This window comes from Urocampus carinirostris, chromosome 3 (assembly GCF_059441175.1).
Source record: "Urocampus carinirostris isolate Australia breed hairy pipefish chromosome 3, RoL_Ucar_1.0, whole genome shotgun sequence".
Lineage (NCBI taxonomy): Eukaryota > Metazoa > Chordata > Actinopteri > Syngnathiformes > Syngnathidae > Urocampus > Urocampus carinirostris.
In genome coordinates, this window is record NC_142351.1 from 9,684,676 (window position 1) to 9,698,255 (window position 13,580).

The 13,580-nt window shown below is 40.6% G+C and overlaps 1 protein-coding gene across 6 annotated transcripts in view; it reads left to right on the forward strand.

The window, feature by feature from the left end:
* Positions 1-10,815, forward strand: part of LOC148368608 (tumor protein D54-like) — a 30,402-nt gene extending 19,587 nt beyond the window's left edge. For 2 of the 6 annotated variants that reach the window (XM_088330584.1, XM_088330586.1), the window contains 5 exons: positions 1,555-1,656; positions 5,668-5,694; positions 5,798-5,839; positions 7,889-7,937; positions 9,914-10,815. In XM_088330584.1, the coding sequence (XP_088186710.1) occupies positions 1,555-1,656; positions 5,668-5,694; positions 5,798-5,839; positions 7,889-7,937; positions 9,914-9,991 (298 nt within the window). In that variant the 3' untranslated portion in view covers positions 9,992-10,815. The remainder of the gene's footprint in view (positions 1-1,554; positions 1,657-5,667; positions 5,695-5,797; positions 5,840-7,888; positions 7,938-9,913) is intronic. The other 4 variants (XM_088330585.1, XM_088330588.1, XM_088330587.1 and 1 more) reach the window with 2 other exon arrangements.
* Positions 10,816-13,580: the final 2,765 nt, after the last annotated feature.

Below are 13,580 nucleotides of genomic sequence, written 5' to 3' on the forward strand. Positions count from 1 at the left end.
CTAAAAATGTGACCTGACCCTACCGAAACGAGTCACCGATAGGGTTTTTGGTATCAATGGAAAGTACAAGAAATGAGCTCTAAAATGATACCATTGTCAAAGCTTTATGGAGGACTGATTTGAAATTGTGGCCTTCATCCACCTTTTTCTGATGGAAAACCTGAGGAAATCACGTTTAAGGTTTTTTTTTTTTGCTTTTCTTTTTTGCTATATCATTCAAATGTTTTTACTGTCAGGACCAGACCGGAAACAGGACCCACTTGCGTGACGTTTACCACAAGTTTTATTAAAAAGAGGAAGGGCTGTGCCCACGATCCGGTGTTCGCTGGACATGGGAAGCAAGTCGCTCTCGGACTGTGATCCGAACACGGAAAGGGATCTTCCGTAGCGAGCGATGGCGGTGTCAGGGGCGGAAAACTGGTCGGTAGCTGGGACTGGGAGAGCAAGATGTGGTCGCGGTCAGAAACGAGTCGTAAGCCAGAACGAAAGCGTAGACGTGGTCAGGATCAAAACGGGTCATTAGCCAGGGACAGACGGGAGTCAGAGGTCAAAAAAGGCTTGCCTTGAAAAACAGAGGTTCAAAGACGGACTGACAACATTTCAACACGGGGGCAGATTTAATTTCATTAGCAATTTAACTAAGTGTACTCCATCGAAAATGGACAAATTAGTCGAATTCGTGTCGTCGTAGTCTCTGGGAAGACTTCTCAAGTCCTCTAGCTTTTACTGTCGGCCCACGCCTTTCCGCAAGATGGTGTGCCGACTCGTCCCATGGGCGCGCCAACGAAGCCCAACGTGAGCTTCACAATCTCAGAGACATGTCTGTGGCTCCTCAAAACAACCTTTCTTAAAACATCGCCTGCCGTCCTCCGTCATCAGGGCCTTTCTGCGTCTGGATGTGCTGATTATCTCATCATCCTTAATGTAAACAATATTTCCTACCAGGGTGCCCTGAACTTTCACTGCTCATTGAATAAAGGCACAGTCAGTAACTAACTACATCATTAAACTCAATGAATGTAACTTGTATTCAATCGTATAAAATCCTTTATAGTCAAATGTATGAAATCCTTCATTTACTGTTATAGTGATGATCTGATTTTAAAGTTTTCATTTCACCTGTTAAAAAAATAAGACTAAAGATGCATTAGCACATGTTTATTAAAACACACATTAAGAGAACTTTCCTTTTGTTTTCTAACATTGGAAATCTTGAACTTTACAGGTGTTTCTGTTACTTTCCCTGTCCGTGTGGATTATGAAACTCTGAGGGAGTGTTTAAGAATGTCATATTTAGGAAAATATGACATAAAATGTAAAAAAAAATGCATTCTTTCATGATTTCCTTTTTTTTTTCCTCATTTTTCGGCCTGTAGCCGAAAAGAGAACGTTGCTACTCGTTTCAAATTCGATCATTTATTGGGACATAAAACGATGGGTTTTTTTTTTTTTTTTTTTTTTTAGTCAGTGAGCAATTTCACAGGTCAGCATCGAGATTACCAAGGAATAGTGTTGCAGTAATAGCAATTTGATGACTTTCCCACCCTTTGGCAGGTACAAGAAGACTCAGGAGACGCTCTCCCAGGCAGGACAGAAAACCAGCGCAGCGCTCACCACCATGGGCTCGGCTATTAGCAGGAAGCTCGGCGATATGAGGTATGGTTTCAATGTACTAACATCCCCAATGCCTTTCTTGAACCCTTTCCTGACAAAAATGACGAGTAATCAACAATCTGAGATTGCTGCCATTCATTCCGCCTAAAACCCGAGCCAAAAAACTACTAATGTAAACCAGGCCAGTGTACACAGGGGTTGTCAAAGTCTGTTTCAGACTTTCTGTTCTGAGGCAGCAGCACTTGACACTTTATAGCACAGGGCTCAAAGAGGCGGCCCGCGGGCCAGATCAGGCCCGCTAAGGGATTGAATCCGGCCCGCGAGACAACACTCAGAGAAGCGCAAGAGAAAAACGAGCTGCAGGTTGAAATAGGTCAACTTGATGTTGCCAAAGCCAGGTGCCTCAAACAAAGACACTGTACTTGTATTTCCTTCTCTCTCTTTCTTTCTTTTTCTCTCTTTCTCTTTCTTTCTCTCTCTCTCTCTCTTTCTTTCTCTCTCTCTCTTTCTCTTTCTTTTTCTTTCTTTCTTTCTCTTTTTCTTTCTTTCTCTCTTTATCTCTCTTTTTCTTTCTTTCTCTCTTTTTCTTTTTCTCTCTCTCTCTCTCTCTCTCTCTCTCTTTCTTTTTCTCTTTTTTTTCTTCTGTCTTTCTTTTTCTTTTTTTCTTCTTTCTTTTTCTCTTTGGATTTCTTCTGTCTTTCTTTTTCTTTTTTTCTTCTTTTTCTCTTTGGATTTCTTCCTCTTTTTTTTTTTTTTTTTTTTTTTTTTTTTTCCCCTCTCTCACGACTTTTTATCTCTTTTGTTTCCAGGGTTGGGTAGGGTTACTTTAACTGGATTACTTTCAATTACTTTTGGATTACTCCAATACTGAATATGCTAATAAAAGACTAAATAAACTAAAAATGAATAAAATTACTAAATTTTGTGCAGGCTTGGGGAGTAACGGAATACATGGAACGGCAAAAATGATGTCGGCAAGCTGTTTGGATTTATTTTCATTTTGTTTCTGTCGCATTTGATGTTAGTTTTGCCGGAGAACAGAGAGATCAAAGCCAGGAGAGAAAGTTTACCACATGTTGTGAGTCATCATTTGATTCATATTTAGTTTATTTTGGCTTTTATTAGCATATTTTGTATTGGAGTAATTGAAAGTAATCCAGTTAAAGTAACCCTACCCAACCCTGTTTGTTCCTCACGCTCTCTCCATCTTTCTTTCTTTGTCCCGCCCTCTCTTCTTTTCCCTCCCTCTTTCTCTTTTCTTTATCTCTCTTTTTCTTTCTCTTGAATCTACTAGTCCGGCCCCCGACAGAATGTTTGTTCTATCGTGTGGCCCCCGAGTTAAAATGAGTTTGACATCCCTGCTTTATAGCTTGGTTTTTTTAGTACAGACGCTGCCCGACTTCTAATCGGGCGATCGTAAGTTGAATTTGTGCTATATTTTGTATGTTTAAGGTTTATATAAGTATGTTTAAGGCTTGTATAAGTAACCTGTATTGTTTTGTACTAAAAGAAATAAACATTTCCAAAAATATGATCTATAAAGATAAATAAAGTGAAGTTTAACTTACTTTTGGAAGATGGGCTTCAAGAGTTAAGCGACGTCATCCTCCATGGTAAAAAGTGACGGAAAAAAGCAATCCGACCATTTTCTCAACCGCATCAAGCTTTCTTATTCCACTTTCCTTTCAAAAGAAACTGCCCGCCTCTTATTTGCACTTTACACCGATCATATTGAACGGATGCATGAGATATTAAATGATATAAATGTTAAAGCTCGTAGCGCGCTGGAGATACAGTATAGAATGTTTACACACAAACTGGGAAGAGGAAGCGTACTTCTTCGGGGTGGATGCCGGGTGACCTCAAACAACGCCACACGCCGGTAGCATTCTGTCAGGGACCAGGAACGGAAACGGGACCCAATTGTGTTTGTTTACTCAGCTTTATTTAGAAGTAGGAAAGGGCTTGCGCCCACGATCCGGTGATCTTGGAACGCGGAAGTGGCACTTCCGTGTCGAGAGCGAGGAAAAAAACAGCTTGATGGCCGGGACGGAGGAGCAAAAACGTAAACGGGTTCAGAAAAGAGGTCGGCACCGGGAATCAGACGGGAAACGGGGCATGATTGAGTCAGGAGTCAAAAAGGGCTTGCCTAGCGTGGAGCTGAGGTCCGCAGACGAACTGACAATTGTTGACTGGAAGGCGGGGGTTTAAAAAGAGGTCAGCCGCCAATCAGGTGCCCCGCATCAGTAATCACGACACGTTCGCATCTACTGTTTTTTGTAACTCAAATGTTCGTAAGTAGGGAAGCGTCTGTACTGCTTTTTCAAATTTCAACTAAAACAACAAAAAATCTTGATTCCAAACTGGGATTTTACTCCTTAGCCTCTTTATTTTGAAGCCGGGCCGTCCGTGTGTGTTTTTATTGTCAGAAGGTTGGTATGCATGTGTATTCGAGAACAATTGGAAAAAAGATTTTCGTGTTCAACATTGCAATGTGTGTTAACTGGTTTATTTTAACAGTTGAGTAAATGTAGTTATACACCTGAACCAACTCGCCAAACTCAACACTTCTTTCTGGGAGTATTTGGTTTGCATGTAATCATAAAAATCATAAATTTGGACATAAATGACCCAGAGAGTTGCTTCTTTTATTGACACACCCATAAAATTGTGGCAGGCTGGATTCAATTATCCTGCCCGGGGGCCGTATGTCTGACATTCCTGGTTTAGACGTCCACGTTTTACAGTTTTTTTGAAAGCTACATTTTGTAGCTCTACAGCCATGTATTCTGCCAAAAGAAAGATTTAACCCTCCTTTTTTTTACCCTGAAACAAGTCTTAACATTCTACCTTTGGACAGAAAATTGTATTTGAATATTTGTAAGTTTGAATAAAAATGCCCTTTCCCCGAAAAGAGAGAAAAGGGTTTTGGAAAAAAAAAATGTCTTCAAACCAAGATTTTCAGTTGAATTTGTATTTTTATTTTGTTATCTTTTTCCCCATCGTTAACATCTCACCCATCCAAATTTTTGCTGTAAATCAACACTGACCAGACATACAAAATGTATTTTTTTTCATGGCAACACCGTCTCCCGTTCTCTCTCGCTCTGTTTTATTCTCGCACCTTTTTTTTTCCTTGTCTTTTTTCCATCTTTCTCTCTCTCTCTCTTTCTCCCCCTCTTGTTCTTTCTCTTTCCCTCTTTTTCTTTCTTTCCATCTTTTCTTCTTTCCCTCTCTAACTAGTCCAGCCGCTGGGAGAACTTTTTTTTTCTTCAAAGAGGCCTTCATATTTTTTTCTTTTTATTTTTCTTTGTATTTTTTTTCTTTCTATTTCCCTCTTTTTCTCTCCTTCTCTTTCTCTCTTCCTTTCTCTGTGTGTCTGTGTGTCTCCCTCTCTGTGTCTGTCTTTCACGCTCTTTCTGTGTGTCTGTCTCTCTGTGTCTGTGTCTCTGTGTCTGTCTTGTCTCTGTGTCTGTCTTGTCTCTCTCTGTGTGTCTGTGTGTCTCTCTCTGTGTGTCTGTGTGTCTCTCTCTGTGTGTCTGTGTCTCTCTCTCTGTGTGTCTGTGTCTCTCTCTCTTTCTGTGTCTGTGTCTCTCTCTTTCTGTGTCTGTCTTGTCTCTCTCTGTGTCTGTGTCTCTGTCTCTCTATCTCTCTGTGTCTGTGTCTCTCTCTTTTTGTGTCTGTCTTGTCTCTCTGTGTCTCTGTGTCTGTGTGTCTGTCTGTGTCTCTGTCTGTCCATGTCTGTCTCTCTGTTCCTTTCTTTCTGTGTCTCCAATCCAACTAGTCTTTTTTTCTCAAGAGGCCTTCACCTTTTTTTTTCTTTCTCTGTCACAACTTTTTTTTTCTCTCCGACTAGTCCAGCCCCTGGGAAACTGTATTTATTTTTTATTCTTTTTCCAATGTGGCCTTCAGGCTCTCATGAGTCTGACATCCCTGATCTTAACTCTTCATAAATCTCGACCTTATCTGCTCCTGGTTGTGGCTTGGGTGAACTAATGCTTTGCTCTCACGCTCAACTTTGTGCTTTCCTCAATGCTTCCGTGTGCGCTGCAGGGCGCTTCCTTTCTCCAATTCCTTTAGGTAAGACGGTGCTCTACATCCTCTGCCACCTTCCCGTGTGTCAGGCTGTTTAGTTGTAACACATGCATTTTTCTTTGTCTCTTGTCTAACGCTCGCAAAACAGCCACTATTCCATTCGCCACTCCATAAGTATGCCGGCAATGAGGTACAGTAATTCACACCGTGTCCTATCCGTTCTAATAATGATGTTAGTAATATCTAAATGTCGGGTTTTTTTTCCCACTAATTCTTACTTTTGCTGTGTCCCACGCTTTTGGAAGCAAATGATTTGGATGATTCCATCGATAAACTGCTTTGTCGGCCTCCCGACTAGAGACTGAGCCCCTTTTTTTCCCCAGAAAATCTTCCACCTCTGCTCACAATGAAATCCATGTCTTGAATAATGGAATATCTAGGCCAGGGGTCAGCAACCTTTTCGGTGTGGAGTGCCACTTTTAAATTTTCTTGTAAATCAGTGTGCCACACCAAGATTAATGACTCGCACAAGAATTTTTGTATATCCAACAGTGCTGTCATTTTACCCCAGTCCACATGGATATACATTGAAATCGTATAACTAAACAATTTTATCTTCCACTATTCTTGTTCATCAATAAACTAAAAAATTAATGTGAGCAACATGTGGAAAGGCCTGTAGCCATCCATGACTTCAACTTTTTACCACAAGAATGAACCAGAATCAACCATTCTTAAGCAACAATGAACTACAATCAAAAACAAGTGGTATGGACAGCTACCATACCATTCATCAATGAAATCTTATTGCAGAAAATATTAAAACTTGAAATAACGGCAGCAAAGCAGAAAGCTACTTTAAAATAAGTGCAACAGCTAATTTGGTCGCAGATATAAAATGGTTTTCCGTGCTTTGCCATGCAGTGAGCAATGTGATAACTTGCTTCAGTGGTGGTGTTTTTAGCAGTGACAAAGGTTTGTTGGCCGTACCTGGACACAGAATGTTTTAATGTATCCGCCTTGTCAGACTTACTCTTGAATTCATGTTTCGTCTCGTAATGGCGTTTAACAGTTGATGTGCGAGGTACAACGCTCTCGGGGCATAATGCACAAACAGCACGGTCACTTTTTGCACAAAGCCTCAGCCATCTGTCCACGCTGGCTGCAAAGAACAAGATATTTTTTCGCTGGAGGAGCCGTCATGATTCGTTCATTTATCGCGCGCCTCTGTGGCTGGGTTAAAACACGGATCCCACAAAGCAGAGGAGGGGCGCTACTGTAACTGTAAACACAGCACGCAACTGAAAATGTCTAAATTTCAGGTAAAAATGCGCTTTAACAAAAAAAACAAATAACAAAAACATTATTTGTATTATTTTTGCCGTGTGCCACTGCTGGCACGCATGTCTTGGGTTGCCGACCCCTGATCTAGGCTAAACTGACGACTCAAAAACCAAGATAAAGAAGTCCTGATTGTTAACATGGTCACCAAGAAGACCGTAAACTGTTAGTTCTTTTGTGAGCAGGTGAGTGTGGGAAGGGAAATATCCAAGTCCGTAAAGAGCAGGTAGATTTTCATGCAAGGAGGAAGTCTTCCAGTGTGATAAATTCCACATGCCCATGTGAAAATCAAGCAAACATTGAAAAGGCATTTCTCAAATTGCCAGACTTGCCAATTTTGGTGGAATGCAGCAAAAAGTGAACCATTTAACCCTTATGTTGCGTTAGGGGCCCCAATGACCCATTTCAGGGTTATAGAATGTAATAACTGACCGTTAAATGAGTATAATGGGTGAATATGTTTTTTAAGATGTAGTATTAACTCTATTGAGCGATACTCTTTCTTCCACGGACAGACTGAGATCATTTATTCCTCATGCCATGAGGCTCTTTAACTCCACCCGGGGGAGTTAAAGCTCACATTAAACCCCACCCCCACATTTGCATACAACACTATATACATGCTCTTTATCAGCATTTTATATTGGGTATTTTTGTATTCTATATATTTTATTTTATTTTTAATCACAAGGATACTGCTGGAAGTGTGAATTTCCCTACAGGGATGATTAAAGTATCTATCCATCTTAAAAATTCACCCTCTAAGAACGAAGTGGTTGGTGCCTAACGCAACACGAGGGTGAACATGTTTAATAAACATGTTCCGATACTGTTTGGACTTCTCTTTCTTTGAATGATGTTGTCGGGTTGAAATGTTGACCTAGATTTTGTGTCACAGGAACTCTGCCACCTTCAGGTCATTTGAGGACAAAATGGGCAATCTGAGGGTAAGTAATGGCACGGTCTCCTGATGGGTTTTTAGTTTAGTAGACACTCGAAACCAACGGCTTTTTCAGTCAAAATAACTACCGTATTTTCCGCATTATACGGCGCACTTTCAATGAATGATATATTTTCAAACTTTTTCCATACATAAGGCGCTACAGTAGAGGCTGTAGTTACGTTATGCAACCATTAGATGGTGCCGTGCTAAAGGGAATGTCAACAAAACAGTCAGATAGGTCAGTCAAACTTTATTAATAGATAACAAACAAGCTTTCCACAACTCCATTCACTCCCAAAATAAATAAACATCTGTTTTATTATTTTCTCTGAGGCATTTTTGTGACATCTTTAACATCTTTGAACAACAGCAAGGTATAACATTTTACTTTTCCTCCATTTAGTCAACACGCAAAAAACCGTCTGACACTGTTATGGTAAATTACACGTTAGTGCAATCGCAATATAGTGACACTCGTAATGTGCAAAAACAATAACAAGTGCAAAACAATAACAATAAAGCAATAACATAACTGTAAAATGTCCGGCTCCGTCTCATCAACATCGTCATTAATCGAGTCCGTGTCGCTTTTGTTGTCGTAAGTGTGCCTCTTAATAGGAGCAATTTCAGGGTCTTTATACAAACGCACAAATAAAAGAGAATCGTTGTTTAATATTTCCCAGTATGCACAGCGCACTTTTTCTTCTACGTGAAAAATGGAGTCGGTGGCTGCTTACCGTAAGTTGCGAGACCTTGCAATTCAATATTGATCCATACATAAGGCGCACCGGATTATAAGGAGCATAGTCAGCTTTTAAAAAAAAAAACAGATATTTGGTGCGCCTTATAGTGCGGAAAATATAAGTATTCCGTTTTTCCTCCACCCCGCATGGAACTCTCGGAAGGAGTCGGTCATCTTCTTTTTCTTTTTGCACTCCCTCTAGTTTAACGGGAGTTGGGTGCATTACTGCCCCCTATCATCACGGATTTCTTGTTTTATGGCGTTTTTCTTAGGCAAGGCACAAAAAACAACGTCAATTGTTGATTAACACAAGGAAATTGTAAACTTTATGCTGTACAATATGGGCGTAACCAACCGGTTTGGGGAGCCCAAATTCAACCCAAGCAGCCCCAGAAATTATAGCATTTAAAAAAAAAACCTCTTAATAAAGTACAGGATAGGCTTGAATATGATGAAACATGTAAAAAATATTTAAAGTAAAATAAAACAAACTTATGAACAACATAGCGTTTGAAATACCCGACTCCCTTGAAATGGTTTAGTCCATTTGATTCCTCGCACCGCTTTCGATATTTAGTTTTGTATGTAACTGTGTCCGCCTGGAGAGGGACGGGCTCCCCCAGGCTGTACCTGCCCAAGACACACCACAGGAAATGATGCCCTCATGACTCTTGTTGCTAAGGGAGACACCTTACACCTACCTACCTAGACACTCAAAATTAGAGAAGACATGTCAAGTCATGTTTATTTGTATTGCCCTTAATCACAAAGAGTCTCAAAGGGCTGCACAGACCAGATTATTGCAAACCACAGACTATTATTACAGCATCCCCTGATCTAAAACGTACATGTGGGCAAGGAAAAACTCAAAAACCTCAAGTCAAGTCCTGTTTATCTGTGACTCCCTTAAACACAATGAGTCTCAAAGGCTAGCACAGACCAGACTATTGCAAACTACAGACTAAATTTACACCATGCCCTGATCTAAAACCTACAGGAGGGCAAGGAAAAACTCAAAAACCTCAGCATGAGGAAAATGAGGTAACCTTGAGAAGGGGACCACACATGAGGTGTGACTTAGCAATTTATAGTCTGAAAAATATTTTAATGGGGAAAAAAATCCAATATTGCCAGCAACAAAACAGATCTTTGACGATTTCGCCATTAAAAGCCAAAAAAAAAAGCAATCCGATAACACAAAGTCCATTGAGAGTTGTGCTACTCTGCTTCATTTCTAGTACAAGGTGGTGGGCACCCGAGGGGACGAGAGCCCGGCGGATTCCACGACCCCGACGCAGGAGAACCCGCCTTTCTGATCATCTCCATTTCCCCCCCCCCGAGATTTGAAACCACCTCATATTGCCGCCGAAGGCCACCTGCCAAAAACCCTTTTCATTTAGTTTTTTTGCGCCCCCTCCACTCCTGCGCCTCTGCAGCCAATTGCCTTCAACCTAAACCCGATTCTGTCCGCTCCGTGCCAACCCGTGCACGACACTCCCGACTCGCTCCCGGTTTTGCGTGCATCTACTCTGTTATCCCAGCAACAGAGCTTTTGGGTGAGCACTTTTGTATGATAAACACTTTTTCACTGCTTCGCATCGTGTTTTACAAAGCCACTGCTACAAGTGTGTGTGGATGATAGAAAGAAAAGTTGCAAATAACATATTTGGTCAAACTCGTATGCAGTTTTGGGAATCCGTGTTACTGTGTGCGCCAACAAAATGGCCAGTTTTGCTAGGAATAAGGTTCTACGACAGGTCATTCGCTTGAATCCTCTAAAAGGAAAACATACGTGCGCATGAAAAATAAAGCTGCCCCTAAAAACATTGGCATAACTTGTTTTTCTGTTTAATGACGGGAACGCGTCGAGCCAACTTACGAGTTTTTATGTCATTTTAAGCTTCGTTCAACATCCGATTCCGATCTGTTATCCGGGAGTTACGTTACACGTTTTATTTCCACACACACTTGACGAGAGAGGAACGTGCGTGTAGACATGATGCAAGCTTCACGCTGGACTTGAGATGTTTTTTTATCGAGACTGGAAAGCGTATGCTGAAGGAATTTTGTATCTTTGGTGTCTGCGATATGAATAAACATTCCTTTAAAAGGTTAATAAAATTCAACGACTAAATAGAAACTTGTGATATATTGTGTAGTGTATTGCATTTATTTCAGGACCACAGTGCGCACCCTGTTAAAAGGCGCAGTCTCCGTAGCTGGTTCCATACCTGCCAAGTACAGTGGAACCTCGGTTTTCGAACGCCTCTCGGTTCGAACAATTCGGAGTGTGACCAAAAATTTCGAGAAGTTCTTGCTTCGCTGTTCGGTCAAAAAAATCGGAGTTCGAACGCCGGTAATGCGTGAGTGCGTATGCTAGGGTGCGATGCTGAGCAGCGTACGGTTGTAGATCACTCTTCGTGACCAACTGTTATCGCGTGTGGACATGCTTCGTTTTGCTTTCGCTTTTAATATAGGTGTGTACCAAGTGTTTTAGCCCTAATTATGCCTCCGAAGAAAGTCGGAGTTGCCGCAGGTAAAAAAAAGAAAAGTAGTGTGTACAACTATTGCATTTAAGAAAGAAATAATAGCAAAATATGAAGGAGGTGTGTGAGTGTCTGATCTTGCTAGGGAATACAGCATGCGCCTTCTGCTGACCACCACAAAGGTAAGAAATCCTATTCATAATTCTTTTCTTTATCCTTTTACTTTTTATTTTACACGTTCATGTTATAATTATAATCTTTTGTACGGAAGATTACGATAATGCGAACGTACGATTAGCCTGGGTTAGCATTATGTTTACATTGAACATTCAAGGTAAACTTTCAGGGTGTTGGAACGGAGCCCCCTTTCTAATGAACCGCTCACCACTTGTTCTGGAGACCCGGGTGCTAAATGACGCGTAAACGACCTGATTTTTTTATTATTTTTACCCGTTCATGTTAGCGTAATCTTTCGTATGGAAGATTACGATAACGCGGACGTACGATTAGCCTGGGTTAGCTTTATGTTTCCGGTAAACATTCAGGGTACGGATTAAAACGATTTACATTATTTTTTAAAAGGAAAAATGATTTCGGTGATCGAACAAATCGGTTTTCGAACAGGGTTCTGGAATGGACTATGGTCGAGAACCGAGGTTCCACTCTACTACGGTTTTGCCGTGATGAGAACGGTTTTCTTGAACCCACTACGGTGTTACGGTTGGGTCAAAAAAAAAAACTTCGGTTTGTTTTTTAATAAGTCTTCGGTGGCGTCCGTACATTTTAGATTACTTTCTATCATATGGTTATGGGTTTTAACGCACAAAAATGCATTTATCCAAGGAATCAACTCCTTGCGCTGAAGAATTCTCGCGCCGGCGTGATGAGGGGGCCCTATCGTGGATGCAGTGCCGGAGCTATTGCTAAGCGGCCAGCGGCGTTATAAGTCTTCTGTACCGTCTGTAATCATGGTAAATGTGAACTCTCTACCAAATAAGACAGACGAACAACGGCAAAGTGTACGGGGAGTGCAGTTTGCTGTGTTTTACGGAAACGTGGCTCACGTCTAGCATCTCGGACGCTAACGTGGAGCTACCGGAGCTAACCTCCGATTCCCGGCTTAGCGTGTGACGTCATCATCTCTGACCGATAACGGATAATGGCTAATGAATAACGAAGATAGAACAATAACCCTTAAAAATCCCTCCCCCCCTAAACGGAACTCCGGTAAACGAAAAATATCCATCGCCATACATCGCAGGTAATTGACTATGCAATTTATTGAAAATTATTATAGTTTCATATCGAAACTGATCAAAATTATATAATCATTCACTCACAAATATAGTGGAATATCTCCAATAAGTTTCCAAATGAAACTGAAAACCAACACTGACCAATGTTACTTCTATGATAAAAAAATAAATGTTTCTTATTGTATCAAATATTGAAGAAAAAAAACTGAGGGTTTTCTATGACATTGTTATATTAAATACATTATTGAGCGTTAAAGAACTTTCTTTTGATTATTCAAGCGCTTGTTTCATCTTGCTGTAACATCGAAGGAACACACTTTCAAAATGGTGACTCCCGTTAACACAACATATGAGGCAACCCTAAAACCAGGGTTGGGTAGGGTTACTTTAACTGGATTACTTTCAATGACTTTTGGATTACTCCAATACTAAATATGCTAATAAGACAAAAGAAACTAAATATGAATCAAATGATGACTCACAACACGCGGTAAGCTTTCTCTCCTGGCTTTGATCTCTGGCAAAACTAACATAAAATGCGACAGAAACAAAATGAAAATCAATCCAAACAGCTTGCCAACATCATTTTTGCCGCTCCATGTATTCCGTTACTCCCCAAGCCTGCACAAAATTTTGTCATTTTATTCACATTTAGTTTTTGTCTTTTATGAGCATATTTGGTATTGGAGTCATCCAAAAGTCATTGAAAGTAATCCAGTTAAAGTAACCCTGCAAACCGCTTGGAGAAATTGGAAATTTGTTCTGTGACTTTTGTCTTGAGTTGCGTGCGTCTTTGGGTAAGTTTACCTGTCGTCGTTTCATATAAGAATGTTTGTTGTATATATTTAGTATTTATGTGCATTTTTTTTGCAGTCCAGTGTGACTGTAGTTTTATTTTTGTAGTATTTTTGTGATTTTTTTCCCACAGGAGAATTATTGTAGTATTGCTATAGGGGGGAAATTGCAATATTTCTGTTGTAAACCTCTTGTAGTCGTATTTTTGTAGTAATATTGCTCTAGTACAGGGGTGTCAAACTCATTTTAACTCGGGGGGGCCACACCATAGAACAGACATTCTGTCGGGGGCTGGACTAGTAGATTCAAGAGAAAGAAAAAGAGATAAATAAGAGAAAGAGGGAGGGAAAAGGAGAGAGGGCGGAACT